This window comes from Mastigoproctus giganteus, chromosome 8 (assembly GCF_048544385.1).
Source record: "Mastigoproctus giganteus isolate SK-2022 chromosome 8, ASM4854438v1, whole genome shotgun sequence".
In the NCBI taxonomy this organism is placed as follows: Eukaryota; Metazoa; Arthropoda; class Arachnida; order Uropygi; family Thelyphonidae; genus Mastigoproctus; species Mastigoproctus giganteus.
In genome coordinates, this window is record NC_143582.1 from 25,091,100 (window position 1) to 25,116,785 (window position 25,686).

General features: G+C 34.5%; 1 protein-coding gene across 1 annotated transcript in view; it reads left to right on the forward strand.

The window, feature by feature from the left end:
* The first annotated feature begins 570 nt into the window (after window positions 1-570).
* TyrRS (Tyrosyl-tRNA synthetase) overlaps window positions 571-25,686 on the forward strand; it is a 77,664-nt gene continuing 52,548 nt past the window's right edge. The window contains exons 1-3 of the mRNA XM_090379742.1: window positions 571-664; window positions 18,384-18,479; window positions 23,705-23,851. Coding sequence (XP_090235868.1) covers window positions 18,408-18,479; window positions 23,705-23,851 — 219 coding nt within the window. The 5' untranslated portion in view covers window positions 571-664; window positions 18,384-18,407. The remainder of the gene's footprint in view (window positions 665-18,383; window positions 18,480-23,704; window positions 23,852-25,686) is intronic.

Below are 25,686 nucleotides of genomic sequence, written 5' to 3' on the forward strand. Positions count from 1 at the left end.
ACCTGGGGAATTAGTCTATTATGTGGGAGGAAGACATGGATTAATCGCCCAGAAAATCGGATTTTCATCCAGAAACCTTGCACACACCGACGAAAAATACCAAGTATTACAGCTAAAATATACTGACACTTCACAACCTTTGTTGCTTTGGTGTTAAACACATCAATCATATAACAATCATTTTTTCATTCTAAAAACTTCCTGGATGTTAATTAAGTCTTTTAAGTCGGTCTTTTTTCTTATCAATATGAAATACAATGAGCAAAACTAATGTAACAAGTGCGATTAAGCCCTTTTATCGAAAATGTTACTAATTTAATTGAGCACACCTCAATGGAAATAGTTAAAGTCTGAAGCGGTTTCGAAAAGTTGTCAGTTTTGTGTTCAGTCCTCCTGTTTTAAAAATTTTAGAGACTCGAGTCGCCTACTGTAAAAATTCATATAGTAAATTTTTGGGACAGTTGGCCTACTTCAGAACTGTTCCATGAGAGGGCAGTATGCGCTGTGGCTGTGTTTTTTTTTTTTTTGCTGTTTGTAAACGGAAGCCGATGCTGAAGTAGTAGGTTACGTGTACTGTGGTTCGATCGCTCTTTCTGAGTCGCGCAATCTCGCCAGTTAATTCTCCCCTCTAGAAATATTATACATATTCCTTCTTCGTATTCAGGTAAAGATTATTTTCGTGTATAATTTGTCGTTCTATTCATTAAGTTTATATAGTTCTTCTTGTAGAATAATGAATTAAGCCTTTGATGTAATAAGTTTTTCTGAAACTGAGTGAAATATTGCACATGACAATAGTGTCTGGCTGCTATAATTGTATGTATGACTGACAGTTGCATCACTCTTCGTTTTATAGTTTTGCAACTACGCATATGAAGATTTATTGATAACATATTTGCCGAATACAGCGATCGAGCAAAATGTATGCTGTTTGTTTATATAATTTTGTATATAAAAAGTAACACTATAGATATACTGTACCTTTAGGACACTCACGATATTACAACAATGCATGTTGGGTGATGCAATAGTGAAAACTTATTTCTGGAAATATTTAATTGCAATTTAGAAATTTCTGTTAATTTATTTATGAAATATATCCTAACATAAGTGATATTTAAAAGATAGTCTTTTCCTCTAAAATAATCAGTTTTTAAAATGACTTATGGAGCTCTGTTGATACAGTTTTGACAGTAGGACATTATTATTATTATTATTATTATTATTATTATTATTATTAGCCATATGATGCAAGGAAGCCTGAGGCTTATGCTGCACTAGCCAAAAAAAAAAATTTCTGAACTACCCCAAGAGAGAGAGAAATAAAAGGGAATCACCAAGGAAGAGAAGAATGATGATATCCAGCTCAGGACCCTGGGTGTGCCAAGCCCATACTCACCAGATGTTGAGCCCCTGGGGTTATTATACAAATAGGAGATAGCTTCGTTGTATACATATCAGTGAGCAAACATGTTTTTTATTTAGTTCATCAACCTCATATTGTAAAGCCATTTTGCTAAGAGTTACCGTGATATTGCACTAAATAAAAGCCACGTCTTCAATGGAGGAGTATACAGTATTGCTATTTATTTGAAGTATATGCCACTACCCAGACCATGATTTTGCCTTGATTGCCATCACCTCACTGGGTAGGTAGACAGTTTGAATACTGCAACAACCCAATGACAAGCTATATCTATGATGTATGAGTTGCCTGGTATTACACTATTCCTGGTATTACAAATACCAAACGTAACTATAGGGAGGTTGAAAAGATGACACTTTCCATCTTTCCAACTCCCTGTTGTGATGTTTGATCATTTGTATTGCTGTTCATGAAGGCTGTATTTCATATTGATGTGTATTGCATTTTCATAAGTAAATACAGTAAGTAAGTATTTACTTACTTACTGTATTTACGTTCCTGAGAAATGCCGCGAATACTGAGTTATATATTGAGTTATATACTGAGTTATATATATATTGAGTTATATACTGAGTTATATATATATATTGAGTTATATACTGAGTTATATATTTTCTTATATAGTTACAATATATAAGAAAAACTAGTCTAAAATTTTGTCCATGTATGTGTTTATGTACCTTCATAATATGACTATGTACATAGTGAATTGCAAGCATATGGTATCGAAATGAAAATAAGAAACAATTTAATATTAAATGTAATATTTATTAGAAATTTCAAACCAGCGCCTTTGCTAGCTGAAAAACTTATCCCGACAGTGCTATCACCAGTTTTGCTGAAGTGTTGATAAAGGAGTTTTGCCTTTTCACGAATTATGAGTGAACTTAACGGAATTTTATTTTGAGATCGGTCATCTATCCACAGATTTAAAGCTTTTTCTATTTTTTTAAATTTAACATCACTAGTTACAGAGCAAAATTTTTGAAGCAATTAGCATGTTTTCACGGACACTGCGGCGGATTTTTTCTTCCGATTTTTTGATTGATCGTACCATTCACTCATTGATTTTATAATGTTTTGCCACTGAGGAGACACTTTCACCATTAGAAATTTTGTCTAATAACTCAGTTTTATTCGCTAATGTCATCACCACCTTTGATATTTTCACATTTCCCTTGTTATTCGTAGCCATATTTTTGTACGGGTTAGAAAGAACTTGTCCACAATAAAGTCACTTTCTTCCGTTAACACACTCGAAAAAGTCTGTTTTACACTGCAAAACAGTAGATTTATCACTTTTGTAAGCATATCAATTTATAAATTGATAAATTTATTCAATTTATAAGCATATAAATTAAAAGCAAACGATGAAACCTAACATAAGAAGTGCATAACGCACTGAACAAGGATTAGCGAGAAACATCCAAGCTCGCGATTTTGTCACCCCTCTCCCCCCATCCACTGAGTGCTGTTTTGACTGGAAAAGATGATTTTAGCCACGCATATGTTTTTTTTTATGGCGGAAAATGTTTACGGTGGTTTAAAATTCACATTTTTTTAGGTTTCATTTTATATTAAATCAGCGACCGCAAATAGCGGGGGTTTACTGTACTGCTAATTTGATACATAAACTTAATGTCTTATGTAAATTGATATGTCACTATTTATATTGAGCTGAAACATGCACTCCTTTTTAGATGGAGCAATTGATGTGCATACAAAGATTAAAAAATAATAATAACAGTAAGGATTAAATGTTAGGGGTCATCATCATGTAGATCTAGTCAAATTTATTATATGAGATATGATCAAAAAAGTTTGGAGACCCATTTATCTGTATCTTGAAATTGTGGTGTCATAGTGAGTTATGATCTGTGGCAACATGTTTGGTGACTCATCTAGATTTAGGAACACATGAATCGCCCATTTATTTGCAGTCTGAATTAGTGTGCACTGAATACTTGTGCTTTTCTTTGTTTCATCTCATTTTAAAATGTGTGACTTTACATCAGATTTTGTTGCAAATTAGGGATAAATGCAGTAGAAATATGCGCAAGGCCTTTATTTGTCTGCAGTTAGTCTGAATTAGGATGCTTTGAATAGGTATCGTTTTATATTTTTTTTTACTCCATTTTAAAATGAGTGACTACTGAGCAGTGAATTTGCATCAAATTTTGTTTCATATTAGAGAAAAGTGCAACAGAAATATATGCAAAGCTTTAAAATCAACTTTTGGAGAAGACACTATGTTGTTTGAAAACTTTTCAGTGGGTTTCAAAGTTTAAAGGAGGCTGCTTGTCTATCGAGGATGATCCTTGCTCTGGTTGCTATTCACTTCAAAAACCAGTGATTCAGTTGTGCATTTTTGTGGTGATCAGGAGTGATTAACTATCCAAAAAGTTGTTAATGAAATTGGTATTTCTTGTGGAGCACATCAGTTGGTTTTAATACAAGATATGATAGTGCGACATGTTTCAGCCAAGTTTGTGTCTTGCATCCTCACTGATTACAGAGATCAGTGAGTTCTTGTATGTCAGAACCTTCAGCTTGTTGCTTTGTTTATTTCATCATTACTGGTGACAAAATGTGGGTGTTTGGCTGCGATCTGGAAACAAAGCCTGGTCCAGAATGCAAAACTCCATTTTCTCTAAGGCTCTAAGGAGCTAGATAATCTCAGAATGAGCTGATCATGCTTATTGTATTTTTTTGATTCACCAGTCATTGTTCATTATAAATTTGCCCCATATGGTCAAACAGTGAACTAGGAATACTAAAAAATAATTCTGTAGTGATTGCACAATGCTGTTCTTAGAAGATGACTGGAAAAGTGAGCTTCAGAGAATTGGTTCTTGCAAAACATGCCATCACTGGTTTCTCATCTGCTATACTAATTTTTTTTCACCATCTTTAAGTTCCCCTGATAGGTCACAATTTGCAAGAATTAAGGAAATTATTCATAACCTGACAAGAACTGTTAGCTAGTAAAATTGCTAACTCCATTTTACTTTAACTAGTAAAGTGGAGAGTAAGTTGCTTGTGCTGATCTAATCTGTGAATGTAGACAGGTCTGTGAAGATTGCGCTTAGGATTTCAGAACCACTTTTCCAGCTTTGAAATCTTAACAGATCATTCTTACCATTGATATCTGTTCAAGGAATCTTTCTTCAAAAGGTATTTTCTAGAGTTATTCATCAGTAGAAAAAGTGATTTGATCATCAATCCACAATATCTAAACCTGTTCAAAGAGTGGATTTTGACTTTTTTAAAGTTCCAGTTCATTAGGATAACCCTTCTAATAGGAAGGGAAAGCTTGAATGAAAACCACCTATAAGAATAGAATAGTAATCTAGGTTAGCATTTCCAAAACTGGGGTCCGTAGACCAGTTCCAAGGGGGTCTGCAAAATGGATCCTCTGGAACTGGTCAAATTATTCATTCTATGCATAGAAAATTGATGAAAAATAAAGTTGTTATATATTTGTGTAAAAATAAGAATAAATAAAGTTGAGTTGTTTTAAACATAAAACTTTGAGTTTTTTTTTTTCAGAAAACTCAGTGTTCATACATATACAGGGTGTCTCAAAAATATTGGTACAAACATTTAGGGGAGGTAGGTAACATCTAAAGGCATGTGAATCACATAGGAACCCATAACCGGAAACGTCACGGGAAAGTAGTAGCAGAGGCACGAGAAGCAGAAATGACACAACACAGTAATTAGTGGCAAACATTTATTTGACATAATATTAACAGTGGAGTATGAGATGGATGCATTTCATGATGTTACAACAGATGCTCGAAGGTTCCACCATGAGACGCGATGCATGCGTGACACCGACGAAGCATGGATTGGCGGACACGGTCGAACACACCTGGAGTTTCTTTGATAGTAGCAGCAGCGCAGACGAGTCTCGCCACGAGATCCATTTCCATCTCCACAGGCGATTCATACACGATAGATTTGAGGGTCCCCCACAGAAAGAAATCAAGGCTCAATAAATCAGGTGAGCGTGGGGACCAGGCAACGGGTCCACCATGGCCAATCCATCGACGCCCAAAACGCCTGTTCAAATGGTCACGAACACATCTTCCATAATGGGCAGGCACTCTGTCATGTTGAAACCAAATGTTGCATCTCACATTTGCTGGAACATCGTCAAGTAACCCTGGTAGAACTTGTTCAAGAAAGATCCGATATTTAGCGGAGTTCATGCGGGATGGTAACAGGTATGGGCCGACTGAGCAGTCACCGACCATACCTGCCCACACATTTATTGCGAAGCGATGTTGTGCCGCATGAGGGTGCACACCGTGTGGGCCCTCTGCTAATCCATACACTAGGTGCATGTCTGCCAGCTCACAGTTCGTATATCGATGCATGCTCTTCGTGCGGCGACTACTGCTTGAATGAGTAAACCAGAAATTTTCCCTGTCGCAAACTGATGAACAGCGCCGTGTACCGACTTACGGTGATGTTTCCAGTTATGGGTTCCTATGCGATTCACATTCCTTTAGATGTTACCTACCTCCCCTAAACGTTTGTACCAATATATTTGAGACACCCTGTATACACACACAGAAACATATGCATATATTTGTCTCTCTCTCTCTCTCTCTCTCTCTCTCTCTCTCTCTCTCTCTCTCTCTCTCTCTCTCTCTCTCTCTCTCTCTCTCTATATATATATATATATATATATATAGGGGTCCGCTATATTTTTTTTGATATTTGAAGGGGCTGTAAACATTTTTTTTTTGGTGGGGGGGTCGGCAGCGAAAATCGTAGGAGCCACTGTAACAAAGACCTGGCTTATTGCGGTGGGTCCTAAGATTTTTACTGCCGACCTTCCTGACAAAGTAGTTAAAGTCCTAGGACCCTCAGCTTTAGGTACTTACAATAATTATGCTTATATTAACTGCATTTTATTTCAGATAATTTGTTTTTTGGCATACCTGTTCTCTCAATTCTTCCATGGTTATTACACCTGATAGCTCAACTCGCCTACCAAATACACAAATTCACTGATAATTACTTTTTTGTCTATTCTTCATTATGGTTGCCAGTTTTTTCTACATTTACCATAGTACCCTGGATCCATAACCCACTCTTATATATTTTTTATATAAATTTTTTTAAATTTTAATTTCTCATTCCTGCTTACTAAGACTTTTAGTAATTTCATTGCATCTTTATCATATATATTTACACACCCACACACACACACACACACACACACACACACACACAGAGAGAGAGAGAGAGAGAGAGAGAGAGAGAGAGAGAGAGAGAGAGAGAGAGAGAGAGAGAGAGAGAGAGAGAGAGAGAGAGTCTAACAGGCAGAAAATTCTTAAGGGCGTCATTATTAAAAATAAAGGTTGAAAACCACTGGTTTAGTGCATCATGGCATAAGTTGTCCTTGCACCATGAAAATTCAAATCAAATATACCATTTGCTAAAAATAATTTTAATAAACAGTAAAAAATGCAAATGATTTTTTATGCCTGGTCATAAGCTAAATTATACAGTAATTTTCAGTTTACTCCAGTGAATGCAACCCTAAGTTAGTGTTTTTTAATCTGCAATTTTTCAGAAACTTTTAATGGTGTACTTCTTTCAGCTGAAAGATTTCATTTTCAGTGTAGATTAAATTTTCAATTCTGAAGAACTGAGTACAATTTTCATAATCCATAGCAATTTAATGTAAATGCATACCAACAACAAAAATAAAATCATAATCGGAGATAATTCAGATGGTGAAAAATAGTAGTAGTAATGGCAGATGATGCAAGAAAACAAGCTACAAGCTGATATACCATCAGCCAAAAAGAAGAAAAAAATCTACACAGTTCACCCATCTGTACCCTCCAAGACTTTGTCTACTTCTTCCTTGAATTTATTCAACCCATCCACTTCCACAAAAATAGATGGAAGCCTGTTCCGACAATCAAACACCAGCTGGCCAAAGGCAAACTTCTACACATCTATCCTACAACCATCCTTCCTCAATGGCGCCTCCGTAGCCAGGTGGGAAGGAGCAGCAGTGTGTAGCACATGCTTCTTGATTAGACCGGAGTTTGAGCCCATCACCACCAAATACGGAGGATGCAGAAAGGTCAGGGAATGACCACCGCATATTCCTGGAGCAATATGGCCTTAGTTGCTAATGCTCCTAAAAACCAAATAACAAACAATCCTTCCTCAACTTGAATTTATGTCCCCTCGTGTGTGTAGTCTCCACAAGTGGAAGAATGCCATTGACATTCAGCTTACTCAATCCGTTCAAGGATCTAAACACTTCAATCAGATCTCCCCACAGGTGCCTAGTCTCAAGATGCTGCAATTTGCAGAACTGAAGCTTTGTAGGTAAGAGCACTCTTTTGTTGCCTTCACCAGTCTGGTTGCCCTTCTCTGCACCCATTCCAGCAGATCTACATCCTTCTTAAAGTGAGGCCTCCAGGCCTATATACAATACAGTCAGTTCTGCTATAACGCGCATTTTCGAAATGCGAATTTGCTCCAACATGATTGGTATATTAGGGAACAATGCGATTTTTGCATTGGCTCATGCATGATTTCATCTGCAAGTAACACCAGGTGAATGTAAACCCAGCACCAAGCTGAACGTAGTGACCTGTGCAGTAATACATAACAAGTTTACGAAACTTAAAAAATGTCAAACGTCAAATGTGTTGAGAGCTATAGTTCCCATTTACTGTAATTGTATTGGTCGGAGACACTGTTATCAAACTTATCATTCACTGTATTCACAAAATTTTCTGTTTAAACAGAAATTTTGTGAGGCAGGATAGCGTGAACGAATGAGCACATTTCTGGAGGTCACTATCATAAAACACTAAAAACAATTTGCAGTTCCTGATTTATTGGGCTTTTCTGTTAGCGCAATCTAATTATCGGGTAGCAAACTCGATCTTATTGCATTTGCAATACTACCAATAGCTGGAATTCTCTGGGTTTTTACATAATGGTGAGATGTGTTTCCCCTTCTTCTTCTTCACTCATATAAAAAACAAATAAATTTTCAGTATCTTCTCTTTTGTGCATGCTGTGTTCGTCATTTTTAATTGCTCATCTTTTTTAATGTTTTAAATTTTACAATCCAGGAAAAAAAAAAAAAAGGTGTCAGCGAACAGAAATTGATCAAACAAACTTCGTATACTCTCAAGGTAAAGTGCTACATTTACTGTAATATTTATTAGAAATTTAAGATGTTTAAACCTCTGTTATCAATATTATTGGGATTCTAACTTTTTTTTACTGTTTTACTTACCATACTGAACATGTTTTTTTTTTTTTTTTTTTTTTGAGTGCTCTACCCCTATCCCTATTTTTCCCATAAGTCCTTTTGTTTTTAATGCGCGAAATACCATAACCCGGAGATTTTTAGGAACACATGTACCGCGTTATAGCAGACTGTACTCTAGATGTGGCCTTACCATGTTCTTATACAAAGGGATACTCACCTTCATATCCCTGTTAGCAGTTTCTGTATATCATTGACAAAATCCCTTGAGCTGCCCTGGCAGCATATCTGCACTGCTCAGAGAATTTCATGTTTGGCTGCACAATTACCCCCAGGTACTACCACACAGTTGATAAGTTACTCTGGGGTTACTGTTATCCACATGTAGTACCTTGCATTTGTCAATGTTGAACTTCAACTGCCTTTTCTCAGCTCATTCACCCAATTTTCCTAGATCTTGTTGCAGTAGCTCACCCTGATTACTGTCATTAACCACCCTGCCAACCTTTGTATCATCTGTAAACTTAGACATTAAGCCTGATATACTTTCATCATTATCATCAATAAATATTGAAAACAACAATCGTCCCAGTACTGAACTCCACTAATAACATTAGTCCATGAAGAGCAATGCCCATTAATAACCAGTCTGTCTTCTTCCACTTAACCATTCCTATGTCCATAGCAGTAACTTGCCCTTAATACCACATTGCTCCAGTTTGTACAGCAGTCTTTTATGTGCAACAGTATCAAAAGCCTTCCCGAACTCCAAGTATATGATGTAAAAATTATTTTTTGCATCCTACATCATAGTAACCTATCAGATTGGTTAGACAAGGCACCTCTTAACAAATCCATGCTGTGATTGCAGTATGATTGCATGCCTGTCCAGATGGTCCTGTATTACTTCTTTAACCAGTGATTCCATTATTTTCCCCCAAAGAGACTTTAAGCTAACATATCTAGTTACTCACATCACCATTTTATCCCTCCCTTTTATGAATTGGGGATACATTCACACATCTTCAGTCCACAGGGACCTCCCCTGAATCCAATGTAAGTGCTCATAATTATGGTTAAAGATTAATTTATATCTACCATAGGCTTCTCTATCACCTGATAATTTATATGCATCCCACGCACTTTTCTTTTCTGCCACGTGTCTCAGTAGTTCATCTGATGTCCATTTAGATCTAAACCTTGAACAGTATTTCTTTGACATGAAAAGCCTAGTAGTTTCTATGATTACTTCCCTGAATGCTTCCCATTTAGAATTTGCTGTTGGTAACATCATTAGTTGGTCCCACTGCATAGAATATAAAACTGTCTGAGACCACTGTGGTCACCTTTACAAAAGCAAAAACCTTTACCATAGGTATGTCTTTAATTAAAATTCCACATTAGTACACTCTGATCACTGCCACCCAGGGGGTCTTTTACCTGCAGATTCTTAATGCATGAAGAATCGCTGCTGATAACCAGATCAGGAGTATTGCTTCTTCTTGTTGCTTCTAATATGCTGCTATAGAAAACAGTCATCCAAGAAATCCACAAAAGTCTTGCTAGTGTGTGAGTGACCAAACCACAAATTCCAGTCAGCATCTGGAAAGTTAAAATCTTTACATTCTGATTTGCTGACCCAGCTGTATTTCTGTGTATAACTGTTTGGTATACTCATTATAGTCATTAGGCCTTAGATAGTATGAATCAGAGCTGTAATACTCAATATGTTCTACGTTGATAATAATATTAGTAAATTGATAAGAGGAGTTTACCTCAATATAGTACGTGGAACACTTCCGTATGATACCCTCCAGAAATTAAAACGGAAAAAACGAAAAAATCGGCAACTTACCGGTCCATTAAAGTAAAATATAAATAAAGTAAAATATAAATAATTAAATAATCAATTTAACACAATTCAAAATCAATTCAAAACAATTAAAATTCAAATTAACGTAATTAAAAGAATAACGAAAATATTCAAAACGATCTTCCTTCCTGAAGCTGACAATGCTTTTCGACCGACTGTCGTGATCACAGGAATGAAAATCACCGAATCAGGCTAAACCTGCAACTTAAATAGTGATTGTGTCTTCGCGCATGCGCGTAAAGGTCCACGCATCGGAGATCAAATATGGCCGCCGAACATTAACAGAATTCTCGTGTAATTTAATTTCAATGGTTTCTGCAATTAATAGTCGCGTATAATTACGTTGAACGTTAAGTATTTTGGCCTCGTTAAATAAAAAAGTATGCTTTTCGTTAATGGCATGAAAGGCTAATTCTGACGCTGCTGAACGAGAAGCACGAACTGAGGCTTCGTGTTGATTTACACGAATATTAAGAGAAAACCGCGTCGAACCCTGATAAGACGAGTCGCAATCACCGCAAGAAATGTTGTATACTAGATCATTAATTTGTGTTGCGAACGCGGAAAGAACCGAGCGATTGTTCAGTATAGTGTGTAACTTCCGTATAGGCCTAGCTATAATTTTAAATTCGGTATCTTTAAAGAATCTGTTAAGCTGTTTGTGCCACTGTTCAACGTATGGGACAGAAATAAAGTATTTTTTGATATTACTATTGTTGATAGGTGCAGTATTTTGTATCCTATCCTTAGCTTGTACCCTAATTCGATTTATTGTGTTAATGGGATAACCCCTGTTCACGAATCTGCTAGTTAATATTTGTATTTCTGAGTCCAAAGCAGAATCCGTCGTTGAATATTTATAGGCATTTAGAAATTGATTAAAGATAATCGATCTTTTGTAGGTGAACGGGTGGTAGCTATTATAATGTAGAAGCATACCGGTGTTTGTGGGTTTTCGATAGATGCTAAATTGTATTTTGTTCGAGTCCCGGGTAAGCGTGAAATTTAGAAAGTTTAATGATTTAGTATCCGTATCTTCCCTTTCCAATGTAAATTTGAGTCTAGAATGAATATTATTAAACGAATGTAAAATGTCTTGGATAGTACTACTATTTAGTACTATCCAAGTACTACTAGAATAGTAGTACTTGGATAGTACTACTATTCTAGTTATTACCGATAGTAGTACTATCCAAGACATTTTACATTCGTTTTAGTACTATCCAAGTACTACTAGAATAGTAGTACTTGGATAGTACTACTATTCTAGTTATTACCGATAGTAGTACTATCCAAGACATTTTACATTCGTTTAATAATATTCATTCTAGACTCAAATTTACATTGGAAAGGGAAGATACGGATACTAAATCATTAAACTTTCTAAATTTCACGCTTACCCGGGACTCGAACAAAATACAATTTAGCATCTATCGAAAACCCACAAACACCGGTATGCTTCTACATTATAATAGCTACCACCCGTTCACCTACAAAAGATCGATTATCTTTAATCAATTTCTAAATGCCTATAAATATTCAACGACGGATTCTGCTTTGGACTCAGAAATACAAATATTAACTAGCAGATTCGTGAACAGGGGTTATCCCATTAACACAATAAATCGAATTAGGGTACAAGCTAAGGATAGGATACAAAATACTGCACCTATCAACAATAGTAATATCAAAAAATACTTTATTTCTGTCCCATACGTTGAACAGTGGCACAAACAGCTTAACAGATTCTTTAAAGATACCGAATTTAAAATTATAGCTAGGCCTATACGGAAGTTACACACTATACTGAACAATCGCTCGGTTCTTTCCGCGTTCGCAACACAAATTAATGATCTAGTATACAACATTTCTTGCGGTGATTGCGACTCGTCTTATCAGGGTTCGACGCGGTTTTCTCTTAATATTCGTGTAAATCAACACGAAGCCTCAGTTCGTGCTTCTCGTTCAGCAGCGTCAGAATTAGCCTTTCATGCCATTAACGAAAAACATACTTTTTTATTTAACGAGGCCAAAATACTTAACGTTCAACGTAATTATACGCGACTATTAATTGCAGAAACCATTGAAATTAAATTACACGAGAATTCTGTTAATGTTCGGCGGCCATATTTGATCTCCGATGCGTGGACCTTTACGCGCATGCGCGAAGACACATAATCACTATTTAAGTTGCAGGTTTAGCCTGATTCGGTGATTTTCATTCCTGTGATCACGACAGTCGGTCGAAAAGCATTGTCAGCTTCAGGAAGGAAGATCGTTTTGAATATTTTCGTTATTCTTTTAATTACGTTAATTTGAATTTTAATTGTTTTGAATTGATTTTGAATTGTGTTAAATTGATTATTTAATTATTTATATTTTACTTTATTTATATTTTACTTTAATGGACCGGTAAGTTGCCGATTTTTTCGTTTTTTCCGTTTTAATTTCTGGAGGGTATCATACGGAAGTGTTCCACGTACTATATTGAGGTAAACTCCTCTTATCAATTTACTAAAGTCATTAGGCCTATAATACACTCCTACTCTGATTTTGTTTTCCAAGTGCTTATATCACATCAAACAGATCCAACATTGTATTCATCACCCACACCAACTGGATGCAGTGCCTTAGATTTAATGTGCTTCTTAACTAAGAGCATAACCCCTCCACCCCCTCTTGTCCTGTCTGTCCTCCTTGTATACATTGTACTCCCCATATTCAAATTCAGACATCACTTATGTCTGAGTGACACCATGTTTCTGCTATTCCTACATCTGCGTTTGATGACTTAATCAGTACTTCATATTCTTCAGATTTATTTAGAATGCTCCTAGCATTAGTGTACATGCTAGAGGACTGCCTGGGCCGGGTAACAAGAAGGATATTCAGGTACAAATAATCGTAATGAATTATTTCCAAACATTTCAGACTATTTCCTACACACATATATATATATTTTTAAAATATTTTGTTATGCATTTAAATTCTTAAAGGATTTTAAGAATGTATTTACACAGCCCATGTATTTATTTGTTCCATGATGACCTACAGCAGGGCCTGAAGTCCCAGACACCTTTTGAATTTACCCAAGTGTTTTTAGTGTTTTTTTAATCGGCAATTTTTTAGAAACTTGATGGTGTCCTCCTTTCAGCACAAAGTATATCTACGAGTCTTCTACCTTTGTCTACTTTTTGTCTAGCAATGCAATTTGTTTTGGTTTGATTGGTTTTTTTTTTTTTTTTTAGGAGCATTAGCAATTAAGGCCATATTTCTCCGGGGATACGCGGTGGTCATTCCCTAACCTTTCCGCATCCTCCGTATTTGGTGGTCACGGGCTCGAACCCTGGTCTAATTAAGAAGTGTGTGCCCTGCTGCTCCTGCCCACCTGGCTACGGAGGTGCCCCAATGCAATTTGGGGAGGGGGGTTAAAATAATTAAGTTTAAATCTAGAAAACTAATTGTACATTTTAGGTGAAAGTATGTAATTTATGAAGATATCAGTAGTGGAGTAGAGTTATGTGTAATTAAAATAAATTTTAAAAATTACGATACACACCCAATAATTTAGCAAATAATGTTACCCAGGGGGATAAAACTAATAAAAAACGGTTACTTTATGATTTAATATATTAATTTTTGGTATTCAATTATTTTTTTATTATTGTATTCAATTATTTTTTTATTATTGTATTCAATTATTTACTTTCAAAAACTGAAACCCCCACCTGACCCATGAACTTCAAAATTTCAGAAGACCTGACCTGCAACCCAACCTGCACTGCAGGTAATATGCAGGACTAATTCCTTCTAGATCAGTGTTTCCCAAACTTTATACAATTGGGGACCCCAACTTTACATATCTTGGCTTTTTCAGTACTCCTACCCATTTGCTTTTCTTCTTTCCTTCTATGAATGCGTATTAAAACAAATACATTTTTATTCTTTAATAATTTAAAAATTTAATGATTTAACAAATCATTTATTATTTTCACTTTGTAGCTTTTGAAAAATTAAATGATGTTCACCCAGCAACCTTTTGTTGGGAAGCAAAGGAGGCAATTTTATTCTTAACTGTGGTTTGCCATTCATTTTACTTCTTTACGAAGAAAACCAAAGACAACAAACCCTTTCTAGAGTAACATACTTTGATATAATTATTAATCATTTTAAACTTAGACTTTAAAAACAATAAGGGGCCAAACTTCTCTTTTTGATGGGACTCTACTTATAATGTTAGTTGATGAAGAGCAGTGACCATTAATAATCACTGTTTTCTGTCACTCAGCAATGCATTATCCATAGTGTTCACCTCTCCCAGTGCCACACTACTCCAGCCTGTACAGCAGTCATTCACGTGGAACTATTTTCAAAACCATTACTGAAATCTAAGCATATAATGTAACCTGTTCATACTCTTAGTAACTCTAACCTCCCGCCTTTCTTTTCAGGCTGTGGCATGTCGAAATGCACTTAAAGAAACACTTTCGCCTCTTATGACTGCCATTAAACTAGTGGTCAGTATATCCCTCCCAAATTAGCATTTTTCTGACCCACCTAACTTCTTTGATGGCATCAGCAAATATTCTATTAAACAGAAAAGGTGTAAACCTTTTCTGTTTAAAAGGTTCCTGTCCTGTTATTCTAGTCCCTCCTGTTAACAAATTGTCCCATGAACTTTTTACAATCTCTCCAGGGTCTTATTTGATTGACAAGGCTGTCATAATGTGCTCCCTCCAATTATGCAAAATTACAGACACTGAAATTTAACCCCAGCTCATGGCTTTTTTTTTTGTTTAATGTCTCATACCTGTGTTGTAAATTCTCAGATTGCTTATGCTTAATATCATTAGCACCAACAATCTTTATGAGTTATTTTTATTGAGAGTTAACTATCAATTATTGTACTTATTGCACTACGATAATACATTTGTTATCAATATCATATTTGGAAACCTCTGACAGTTCCTTGGTCATACGCATTAGTTGTGCTTATTACCAAGTAACCATGCAGAAGTTTTATGACATGTTGATAATAAAGGTAATGATTGGTAGTTTACTCTTTGATTTCTTAATGCAGTTTTTTTTCTCATTTTCTGTGTTTTTGTAACTAATATTTTTTTATTTATATTTTATATTTCTGTTAATTCAGTATAAAATTTGGCATTAAGCTCATATAAGTTAACAAATATATTACTAATAATTTTAAATACAATTCCTTAAAAACAAAGGCATTTTTTGAGTGTGGGGTTTTGGAAGATCAGAAGCACAAGATTAATATGTTGAGTCACTGATAAATGATTTGTCTTTATATATTACAATAGCTTTTTTCATTAGAATGTTATAAAATGATAATTTTTAGCTGTATAATTATTAGTTATTAAACTGGTCAGGCATGCTGTTATGTTAAAGATAATTTTTTGGAACTCTTTCATATTATTTTTAGAGGCCAAGGTGTTCATCTGGAAAGTTGGCCATCTACTTACAAAACTTATTGATATGCAAGTCATGATCTTTTTATTTTAACCTTGGGAAGTGTATAGAGTAGCTTTTTCTTCCTTTCTGATAGCCTTGAAATAATATTTCTGGTTTGTGCCCATGTTATATAAACATCCAGAGATCGACAACAGTGTGTTTTATGAGCTCTGGAAGGAGTATTCTAGTAGAATACTAAGTAAACAGCATTCTAACTTTCATAAGAATATTTAGTGTGATGTTACCCTTCAGTGGTTGTGTTAGGCTGGATGTGACTTACCTACATTATAAGTCATATGGTTTTTGATTTTATAATTTTCTTGTAGCTCCTCTGCAAAAGAGGGAATTTTTATTTTTGAACTACAAATTTGGCTACAATATGGTTTTATTTGTTTATAGAGAATATGATTTTCAGTTGTAATTGGGTTATGTTTCATTTAGGGATATTATTTTATTGCTTTCTTAATTTGGCACAGGTTATAATATTCCAGCTAATATTTGAAGATTAGATAAATATGTAATTCAGTTGTACTTTTTTCTTTTTTTTTTTTTTTTTTTTTTTTTTTTGCTTTCCAGAAATGACATTATCCAGGCAGGGGCATATCTAGGTTCTTGGGGAAGCCCAGGGATGGTGTGTTCTTAGTTGGGACCCTTTTAGGTATTAGTATGATGTCATGGCACAATCAGTTAAATCTGTGGTCAATTAAAAGGGGCTATTACTTCCTCTCTCATTAATATTTCTCATGTTATTGTTAGTAAAGATTCATTAACAATAACATGTGGAATATTAGTGAGAAACTATGAAATGGGGTTAGACTGTGAAAAGTGGGAGCTTGGTTCTCCCAGGGTCATGTCAGAGCAAATACAGTATCCACTACCACTAATGTTCTGATCGTGAAAACATCTTGATTTGTAGAGGATTTTGGTTGAAAAGCTGTTTCATGGTTGTAATAACCATTAATCATTTAAATCCGAATGTCAAGAGTGTCTGTACGTACTGTAAATAATAAATAAAAACATTTTACAAGTTCATAATAATACCCTAACACAAAAAAAAATACAAGTTAGGTTTTTTAAGACCCCTGGACTTGAGGGGGGCCAAGGGCTCAAGCCCTATTAGCCATGCCTGGATCCATCCCTGTATCCAGGTTTCCAGTAATGCTTATTTGTTCTATGTAATATGTAGTAGTTTCAGCACTTTTCACTCATTCGGAAAAATTTTAGATTGAACTCTGTCATAGATGGGAAGAATTTCTAAAGGCACTTTCATTTAGGGCTCAGTTAACTGATCTCAAGAGAAAGGAGTAGGGTTTCAGCATGCATAAAATATAGTTCTCCTGTTCAACGTGATTAGTGTTGCTTTGGCAATGGACCATTTCATTGTACTAGTAGATAATTAAGTTTTGATGATATCCAATCTCTGGATCTGAATATCTTTTAAGATTTATGTTTTTCTGGATTTTAATTTAATATTAGCCACTGTAGAAGCTCTTAGATCAAGCAGAAATGGTATTTTCTTTGAAAAATTCTGTTAAGTATTTAAAGCTTATTTTAAATATTATTATTATTATTATTTGAAATTACAATGTTATCTTTATATAAATATTTCAATTATTTTCACACTTAGTAGTATGTAATTAAATAAAATTAATATGTGTGCATGCATGCATGTGCATTAGTAGCTGATGATATACATTTAACCTTCCATTGGGTCTTTCAAACGCCCTGGTGATTTTTGAAATTTTACTGACAAAATATGCAGAATCCAGTGAATCAGTGGCTTGCTACTTTCAGATAGTCAATGAAAGACAGTTTTTTTGGCAGTAAAATGATTTTAGGAGCAGCATCCTGTAAATGAGCAAGAGTCAAATTACATTTGGGGTATTGGAAATACCCTGAATGATCACTCGAGGAAGTTTAGCCCTAACAAAAATATTCATTGCAGAAATTATATTCAAGCCCAAAATATGACTAGTGCTTTTTTTTTTTTTTTTACTTTATTTGTTTTCATGGTCATTATTAATCTTTAAACACTAACTTGTCATTAAAGGAGAAAAAATTTGCTGTCATGTAATTTACTAGACTGCCATGATCATCAAAATGACCAATTAGGTTGAAAAATTAAAGCAAAAATAATTAGTTGTTTCTGTAATAAGATTTTATTTTAACAGTACATAGAGAGGGCTTGATTTGAGAAAAAAAAAATCGTTACAAACTCTGTTCACTGCCTTGTTACTATATATATTTTTTAAAATGCAAGTAATTTAGTCTAAGGTTAAAAGTATTATGATATTTTTTTTTTTATTTGCCTAAAGTTTTCTCTTATTTTTTTTATTTTTCTCTTCCAGAGCTACTTCTAAAATTTTCTAGCCATGACTGGACATATGAATGGTGACGTACTTTCTTGGGAGGATAAACTTATTATAATGAAGCGTAATTTACAGGTAATTGACATTATTTTTAGATTCTATGTTTGTATATCAAGAAAATTTTTTATGATATATTTTTAATTTTAATGTTGTAAACTGTATTAAAATGATAAAATAAAACTTTTATTTTGTAATTTGGTAACTTTTTGATGTCAGTGAAATTTTTAATTATAGTTATTAGTTTTGAAGTTATTACATTAGATATAAGTGACTCAAACTTAGAAAGGTTACCAGTTATAACATCATTTACATAACTGCTCTTATGAAAGTTTAATGCCCTCTTTCATTTTAATCTTTTATAAATATGTTGAGTTGGTTATGTCAAGGCCTTTCCCTAGTAACTTTAAACCTGCAGACTTACATCATTATCAGTTGTGATAATGGTTGTTTTTAAAATACATAACCTTGATCTTGACCTTAGAATGCATTTAAATGAGTTATCATTTTAAAGTTTGGTTTATTTTTATAAAAATGAGAATATTTATTTTAATAGGACAGAACTACAAAAATAAAAATAAATAATTTTATTAGCAGAATGTAGATTTGTATAGTAGTAGACAGGAAGTTAACTAAATAATGCAATAGTAGGCTGAAGACAGATTCATGTAATTAAAAATATCTTGCAGTTTTAACTAAAGTCATTAATTTTCATGCTTTTGTAATTATGATTTATCTTGAAAACTATACATAAATAAAATGTGTGTAACTTTGCTCTGGAAGTAAAAGTTATATAAAAATTTATATAATCTGTTGATGTATACAAGCTATATTCAGTAACACTGCTTAAAAAATTGCTCTGTATAATAACAAGGAATAATTACAACAAACATTGTGTTACAAACCCTGTCCCCCTTAACAGAACAGTAAGCCTGTTTTGTTAAGGAGGAGAAACATTGGCTTGCAAGTTTCTCATATTTTTTTAATGATTCTGTTATTGAACAATTTTCAGTATTTTTAAATGTGACAAACTGTGCATTCATTTTAAATTGATCATAAATGCTGATTATAAATTTTATCATTTTTCTTGAAGTCACAAGGAAGCCATAATATTATTTAGATCCTTGTTGTAATGAATTGTGAACTTGTTACCTCATGGACTTATTGAAAAAGAAAACCCTGCCAAAAACCTTTTTGGCCTCACCATTACTTTTCTTCTAATCACTATTCACTCTGTACAAATCTCAAATCCACCTTACCATGGAATATTGTTCCCACATCTGGTGTGGTGTCCCCAGACGTGGGAACAATATTCCATGATAGGATGGAATCAAGCTTCTAGATTCCATTCAAATGAGGGCAGTCAGATTGATTAATAGCCATTTTGGACAACAATGGCTTACACATAAACACAAAAGCCAAAATTATATGCAATTCAGATCAAGAAGCTGATGAAATCAAACTAGGTGATAGATAAATAGATGGAGAAGATATTATTACGTCAAAATAATTAGTTTTTTAATTGATTTTAAAATTTTTTTTCTATTTTTTCAAAGAATGTTTTTGCATTTTCTGATTTGGTTTTTGATAGTAATTTCACTTCATTGTCAGGCAATAAAGTCAAGAAAGAACAAATTAATATTTAAAAGCATTTATGCACAAAAAGAGGGGCTTAGAAGGGAATGGGCATTCTGTGTATTATCAGACACTCAGTCTAAAACACTGATGGATCCAATATCTTTCTATTTCAGAAGATTTAGGAGAAGTCCAGTTGGCCTGCTTCCCTAAAATCCACTCATGCACACCTCGATGGTAAGCCCTGTTATATCACTTTGGTGGCAATGAACGTGTAGAGTGGTTCTCTTCAAGATGCCTGGTCAGCGTGAAGAGGAAAAGACCAAACCCTCCAGCACATGATAGCATGATGAAACAAATGGCTCTCGGTCCCCAGTGGCTTTCACTCCCCCTCTTATGGCAGCGAGAGGATCAGTGGAAGCAGAGGGTGCTAAGAATCTCTAAGTATGACCAGGCTGCCATGCACAGAAAGTGAACTTGGCCTGTTACAATGTAAGATTGCTCATCAGTGAAGATAGGATATTACAGCTGGAAAAGGAATTAGAAAATGTGAATTGGAATATCATCAGAAACAAGGAGAAGAAATGAATCATTTATAAGTTTATCGAGTGGAAATCTGCTTTACACCAATGGAAACAATGAAAAGGGCAAAGGTGGAGTTGGCTTTCTGGTCCATAAAGATATAAAAAAAATTTTGGAATTCAAAAATACATCACCAAAAGTGTCAAGACTACTTTTCAGGATTTCCAAGAGGTACGAGCTGAAGGTTATGATGATTTATGCACTGACATAGAGCCATTATTATGAACAAGTTGAATAAATGTACACCGAAATTGAGAGACTTCTAGATGAGCAGAAAACTCACTACACTAACATTATAGGGGACTTCAATGCTAAGGTTGGAAAGAGACAAAACAGTGCAGAGAGGGGAACTATAGGAAATTTTAGAATTGGTGAAAGAAATGAAAGTGGTGAAAGACTTGTGGAGTTTGCAGAATCTCAAGGAATATCAGCAATGAACACTTTTTTCAAGAAAAGGGTGAACAGAAAGTGGACATGGAAGTGCCCAAATGGATTAACAACTAATGAAATCGACTTCATCCTCACTAACAGAAGATATATTGTGAATGGTGTTACCATCTTGAACAAGGTAAATGTTGGAAGTGATCACAGAATGGTAAGATGCACACTTGATATAGATATAAGAAAAGAAAGGAAGCGACTCGAGTAAATAATACAAAGGTCTTTGAGATAACGGAAGAGGAGAAAAAGCAGTATGTACTAGAACTTAAGAACAAGTTTGAGCTTCTGCAGACCTTTCAGCACCAAGATATTGACAAGGAATACAACAACTTTCTGAAAGCCAGGAAACTTATAGGTAAAAAGAAATCCAAAGAAGAAAAAATTAGTCAAGAAACACTTGTCATGATGAACCGAAGACAACAAATGAAGAACAAGATAATACTGACAAGGACAAAATTGAGTATACTGAGTTATGCAAAGCCATTAGAAAAAGACTCAGAGAGGACATAAGAGTATTTAGCACAAGTAAAGTAGAGCAAGCATTAAGGGAAAACAAAGGACTTTAATCAGCAGCCATGAGCCATAATACAGAAAGACAAATGATACTGAAACTGAAGAATAGCGATGGTTTACTTATAAATTGCAGAGAAGGCATAATTCAAATAGCAGAAGACTACTATAAAGAATTATATAAGGAGCGAGGAGTCGGTAGTGGGGAAGATGGATCACAAATTAGTAACACATACGATATGTCCGATATCCTGCCTGATGAGGTAGAACATTCGTTGAAGAAAATAAATAATCAGAAAGCCCTGAAGGAAGATGAAGTTACTGTCGAGTTTTTAAAATGGGAGGAAGAGACATGACACAGAAACTGGCAAGACTTCACAAAATACATTGGCGCCTCCGCAGCCAGGTGGGAAGGAGCAGCAGTGCGTAGCACACGCTTCTTGATTAGACCGGGGTCGAGCCCGTCACAACCAAATACGGAGGATGTGGAAAGGTCAGGGAATGACCACCGCATATCCCGGAGCAATATGGCCTTAGATGCTAATGCTCCTAAAAATCAAACAACAACAAAACAAACAAAATACATTAAGAAAGGGGTGACACCTAAGGAATAATGCAATCATAGTTTTGCTGCATAAGAAAGGAGATAAATCAGAAATTGGAAATTATAGACCAATTAGCTTGTTATCCTACATCTACAAGTTATTCACAAGGGTCATTACTTGCAGATTAGAAAGAATCCTTGAAGAGAATCAACCAAAAGAGCAAGCTGGCTTTAGGACAGGATTCTCAACTATGGATTACCTTCATGTTCTATCACAGCTAATGGAGAAAGCAAATAAATATAAAACAACATTATGCCTTGCATTTGTGGATTATGAAAAGGCATTTGATTCCATACAGCATAAGGCAATATTTCGGGACACTGGAAAGACAAGCCATAGATACCCTATACATTATGATTTTGAAGAAAATATATGAGAACGCTGCCTCCTTTATTTAGACTAGACAGAGACAATAGCAAATTTAAAATTGAGAAAGGAGTTTGACAAGGAGACACAATATCTCGGAAGTTGTTTACTGCTGTCCTTGAGGAAGCTTTCAGAAGATGAGACTGTTGCAGAAAGGAGTCAATGCGAATGGAGAGGACCTAAACTATTTACGATTTGCAGATGACATTGTGATCATAAGCCATGACCCCGAAGAATTAGAGGAAAATCTTAATCAGTTATGCACAGTTAGTAAGGATTTCTGACTAAAGATGAATATGGCTAAAACAAAAGTAATGATGAATATGTATGCCACAGAAAGGGATATAATCATTGAAGGAGCAGTAACTGAAAAGATGGATTCATCTACTTATCTGGGACAAGTCATTAGCTGTAATAGTGATAAATGGCTGGAAGTCAAGAGAAGAATAAATTTTGGATGGATAGTATTCAGGAAATATAGTCACATACTAAAGAGCAATATTACAATTTGTCTGAAATTTAAAATAATGAACCAATGTATACTCTCTGCCATGACTTATGGAAGTGAAAATTGGGCACTCATCAAAAGAATGGAAGAGAAGCTGAGAACTACACAGCAAAGAATGGAACAAATTATATTAGGAATCAGACTGTTAGATAAAAAGAGAAACATGTGGATTAGGCAGCAAACATAAATAAAGGACATTATTATCAAAACTAAAGACCTGAAATGGTCTTGGGCAGGACACATAGCTCGAAGGCATGATGACAGATGGACTTAGAAAATAACAGAATGGTACCCAAGAGGAGCTAAAAGAAAACTTGGAAGACAACAATGGAAATGGACAGATGAATTTTGCGAGTTCGTGGGTAGTAAATGGATGGCCATTGCACAAAACAGAAGAACTGGAAAGTTGCTGGAGAGGCCTTCATCCTGCAGTGGATTGAAAATGGCTGCTAATGAGATGATGTACAAAGTTTCAAATTTTCAAATTTTTTTTAAGAAACTTGCTCCACAGAGCCTGCTACAATCAATAAAATTCATCCCACACACACATATGCAGAACTTACTCCTCAAAAAGGGGTAATTTTGTGCAAGCACAAAGAGTTTGATTTTGGATCTGAATTGCTGAAAAACCTCTCATTCTCAACTCATTATTTTGCATAAAAATTTAAACTGTAGACATAATAAATTAATCGTGAATTTAAAATTGTATATTTCAGGAAATAATTGGAGAGGATAAACTGATTGAAATATTGAAAGAAAGAGATGTAAAAATATATTGGGGCACAGCTACTACAGGCAAACCTCATGTTGCATATTTTGTTCCTATGTCAAAGATTGCAGACTTCCTAAAAGTTGGATGTGAGGTATGTATAAATATGCTGTTTTTCTTGTGGTGACATATCGGTTCACTTGGATTATAAGTTTTAATAGTTATAAATTTAGAAATAACAGTGAGGAACTGAACTGTTAGGCATTTTTTTTTTGCCTGAATTTCCATAATTCTATGTAGAAATCTTCATTTGTATAATTTTGTACTCATGAGATCCAGCTTCTCTTGCTCCCTGAGATTTTATATTTAGGTCTACCACTTCTCCCTTTTCTTAACAGTGAAAATACTTCTTCACTTTACTCATTACCTTCAGGACCATATATGCACCTCAGTCAGATAATTTTTAAGGTGTCTGATTTTGGAGTTTGCATACTATAGTGAATAGTGTGCAATGAATAGTGTGCCTTACCAATCAGTTCAAAGAAGTTTCCCCTCTTTGAACTCTCTCTAAAAGTTTTGCACCTTTTTTTTTTTTAGTTGTGATCACCAGAACTGTATACAGTATTCCAAATAGAATCTTGCAGTTGTTATTAGAAGATGCAATAATCTATAATCATGTGTGTAATCTATACTCTATAATGCATATGTGTGTACACACATATGCATAAATTCCTTTCTTCCCAGATTGGAGTGGAAAGAAAAGACATCTCTGGATGTGAATTTAATCTTTTAACAAAATTGCAAGAAAAATCTATTAGCAGCCATATTACAAACTTCCAAAAATTGATATCAAACTAAAACCTTAGCATCCATCTTAACTTGTGTGCAAAGGGAAAAAAGTGCTTATGTCATAAAAAGTTGGTTTTTGAATTTGTATATTTGCAAAATATTTTTTTTATATATATTTGAAAATAAATACATATAAATCCATACAGAAACTTAATAACAAAATTTCAAGGAAAAGTTTTTATTGGAAACTGCATTATGTACGTCCAAAGACCAGCATCAAATGGAAAATGAACTGGAATAAATGCAGGTATTAATAAGAAATTTTAGTGTTTGAAAACCAGATAAACAAAAATTGGAAGAAATTTTCATAAGTGTTGACAGGCTATTGTAAAGGGACTGCTTTTAAGGGTTAAATGGTATATTAGAATTGTGCCATGATTCCCATTGGTCTTCATTGATGCCCTACTGCTTATTGTGAACACATATGATAAAACCATTGCCATGTATCATGCAATAACATATTTTTATTTCTTACGTGATAAAGGAAGAACTTAATTCCTTTCTGTATGGTATAACTGATTTCCTTTCTGTGCAGTATAACTGATATTTTCAAGTAAAGAAATTGGGTACTATTTCAATGCATGTTTTAAAGTAGTTTGAGAAAATAATACTACCCTGTATTATTTTTCTGTCCTTATTGTCTATTCTGCACAATTCTTGTGCTTAGGTGCATTAGAAATGACTTTTTCCATGAGTTGACCTTAATATAAGTTATATTTTTAATTGAATAACATCACCCAGTTGATAAATCCATTATTTATTAAAAAACTCAAAGGGATTAATGTGAATAGATTTTGACCTATTTGGGTAACTCATCAAACAACAGGTAGCATCAGTTAGTGACCTTTGTTGAGCAGTGAATAAGTGTATCGAATCTAAAGGAGTAGCCAAATGTTATTCAGAAGAAAAACTTCAGATTGAAATGTCCAAAACCAACTACAGTAGTTTTGAGTTTTAATGAATTTGCCTATTTGGTGATATATTCAATTAAAAATTATATTAGTTATTTTAAGTTGACTTGTTGGTAAAGGTAATCATTTCTAAAGAGTAAGCCCAAGCTCTGTCACTTTCACTGGAGGTATAGTATAGTCCCTGATCATTAAAGATAGAAATACATAATGTAGTATAGTGTTATTTTCT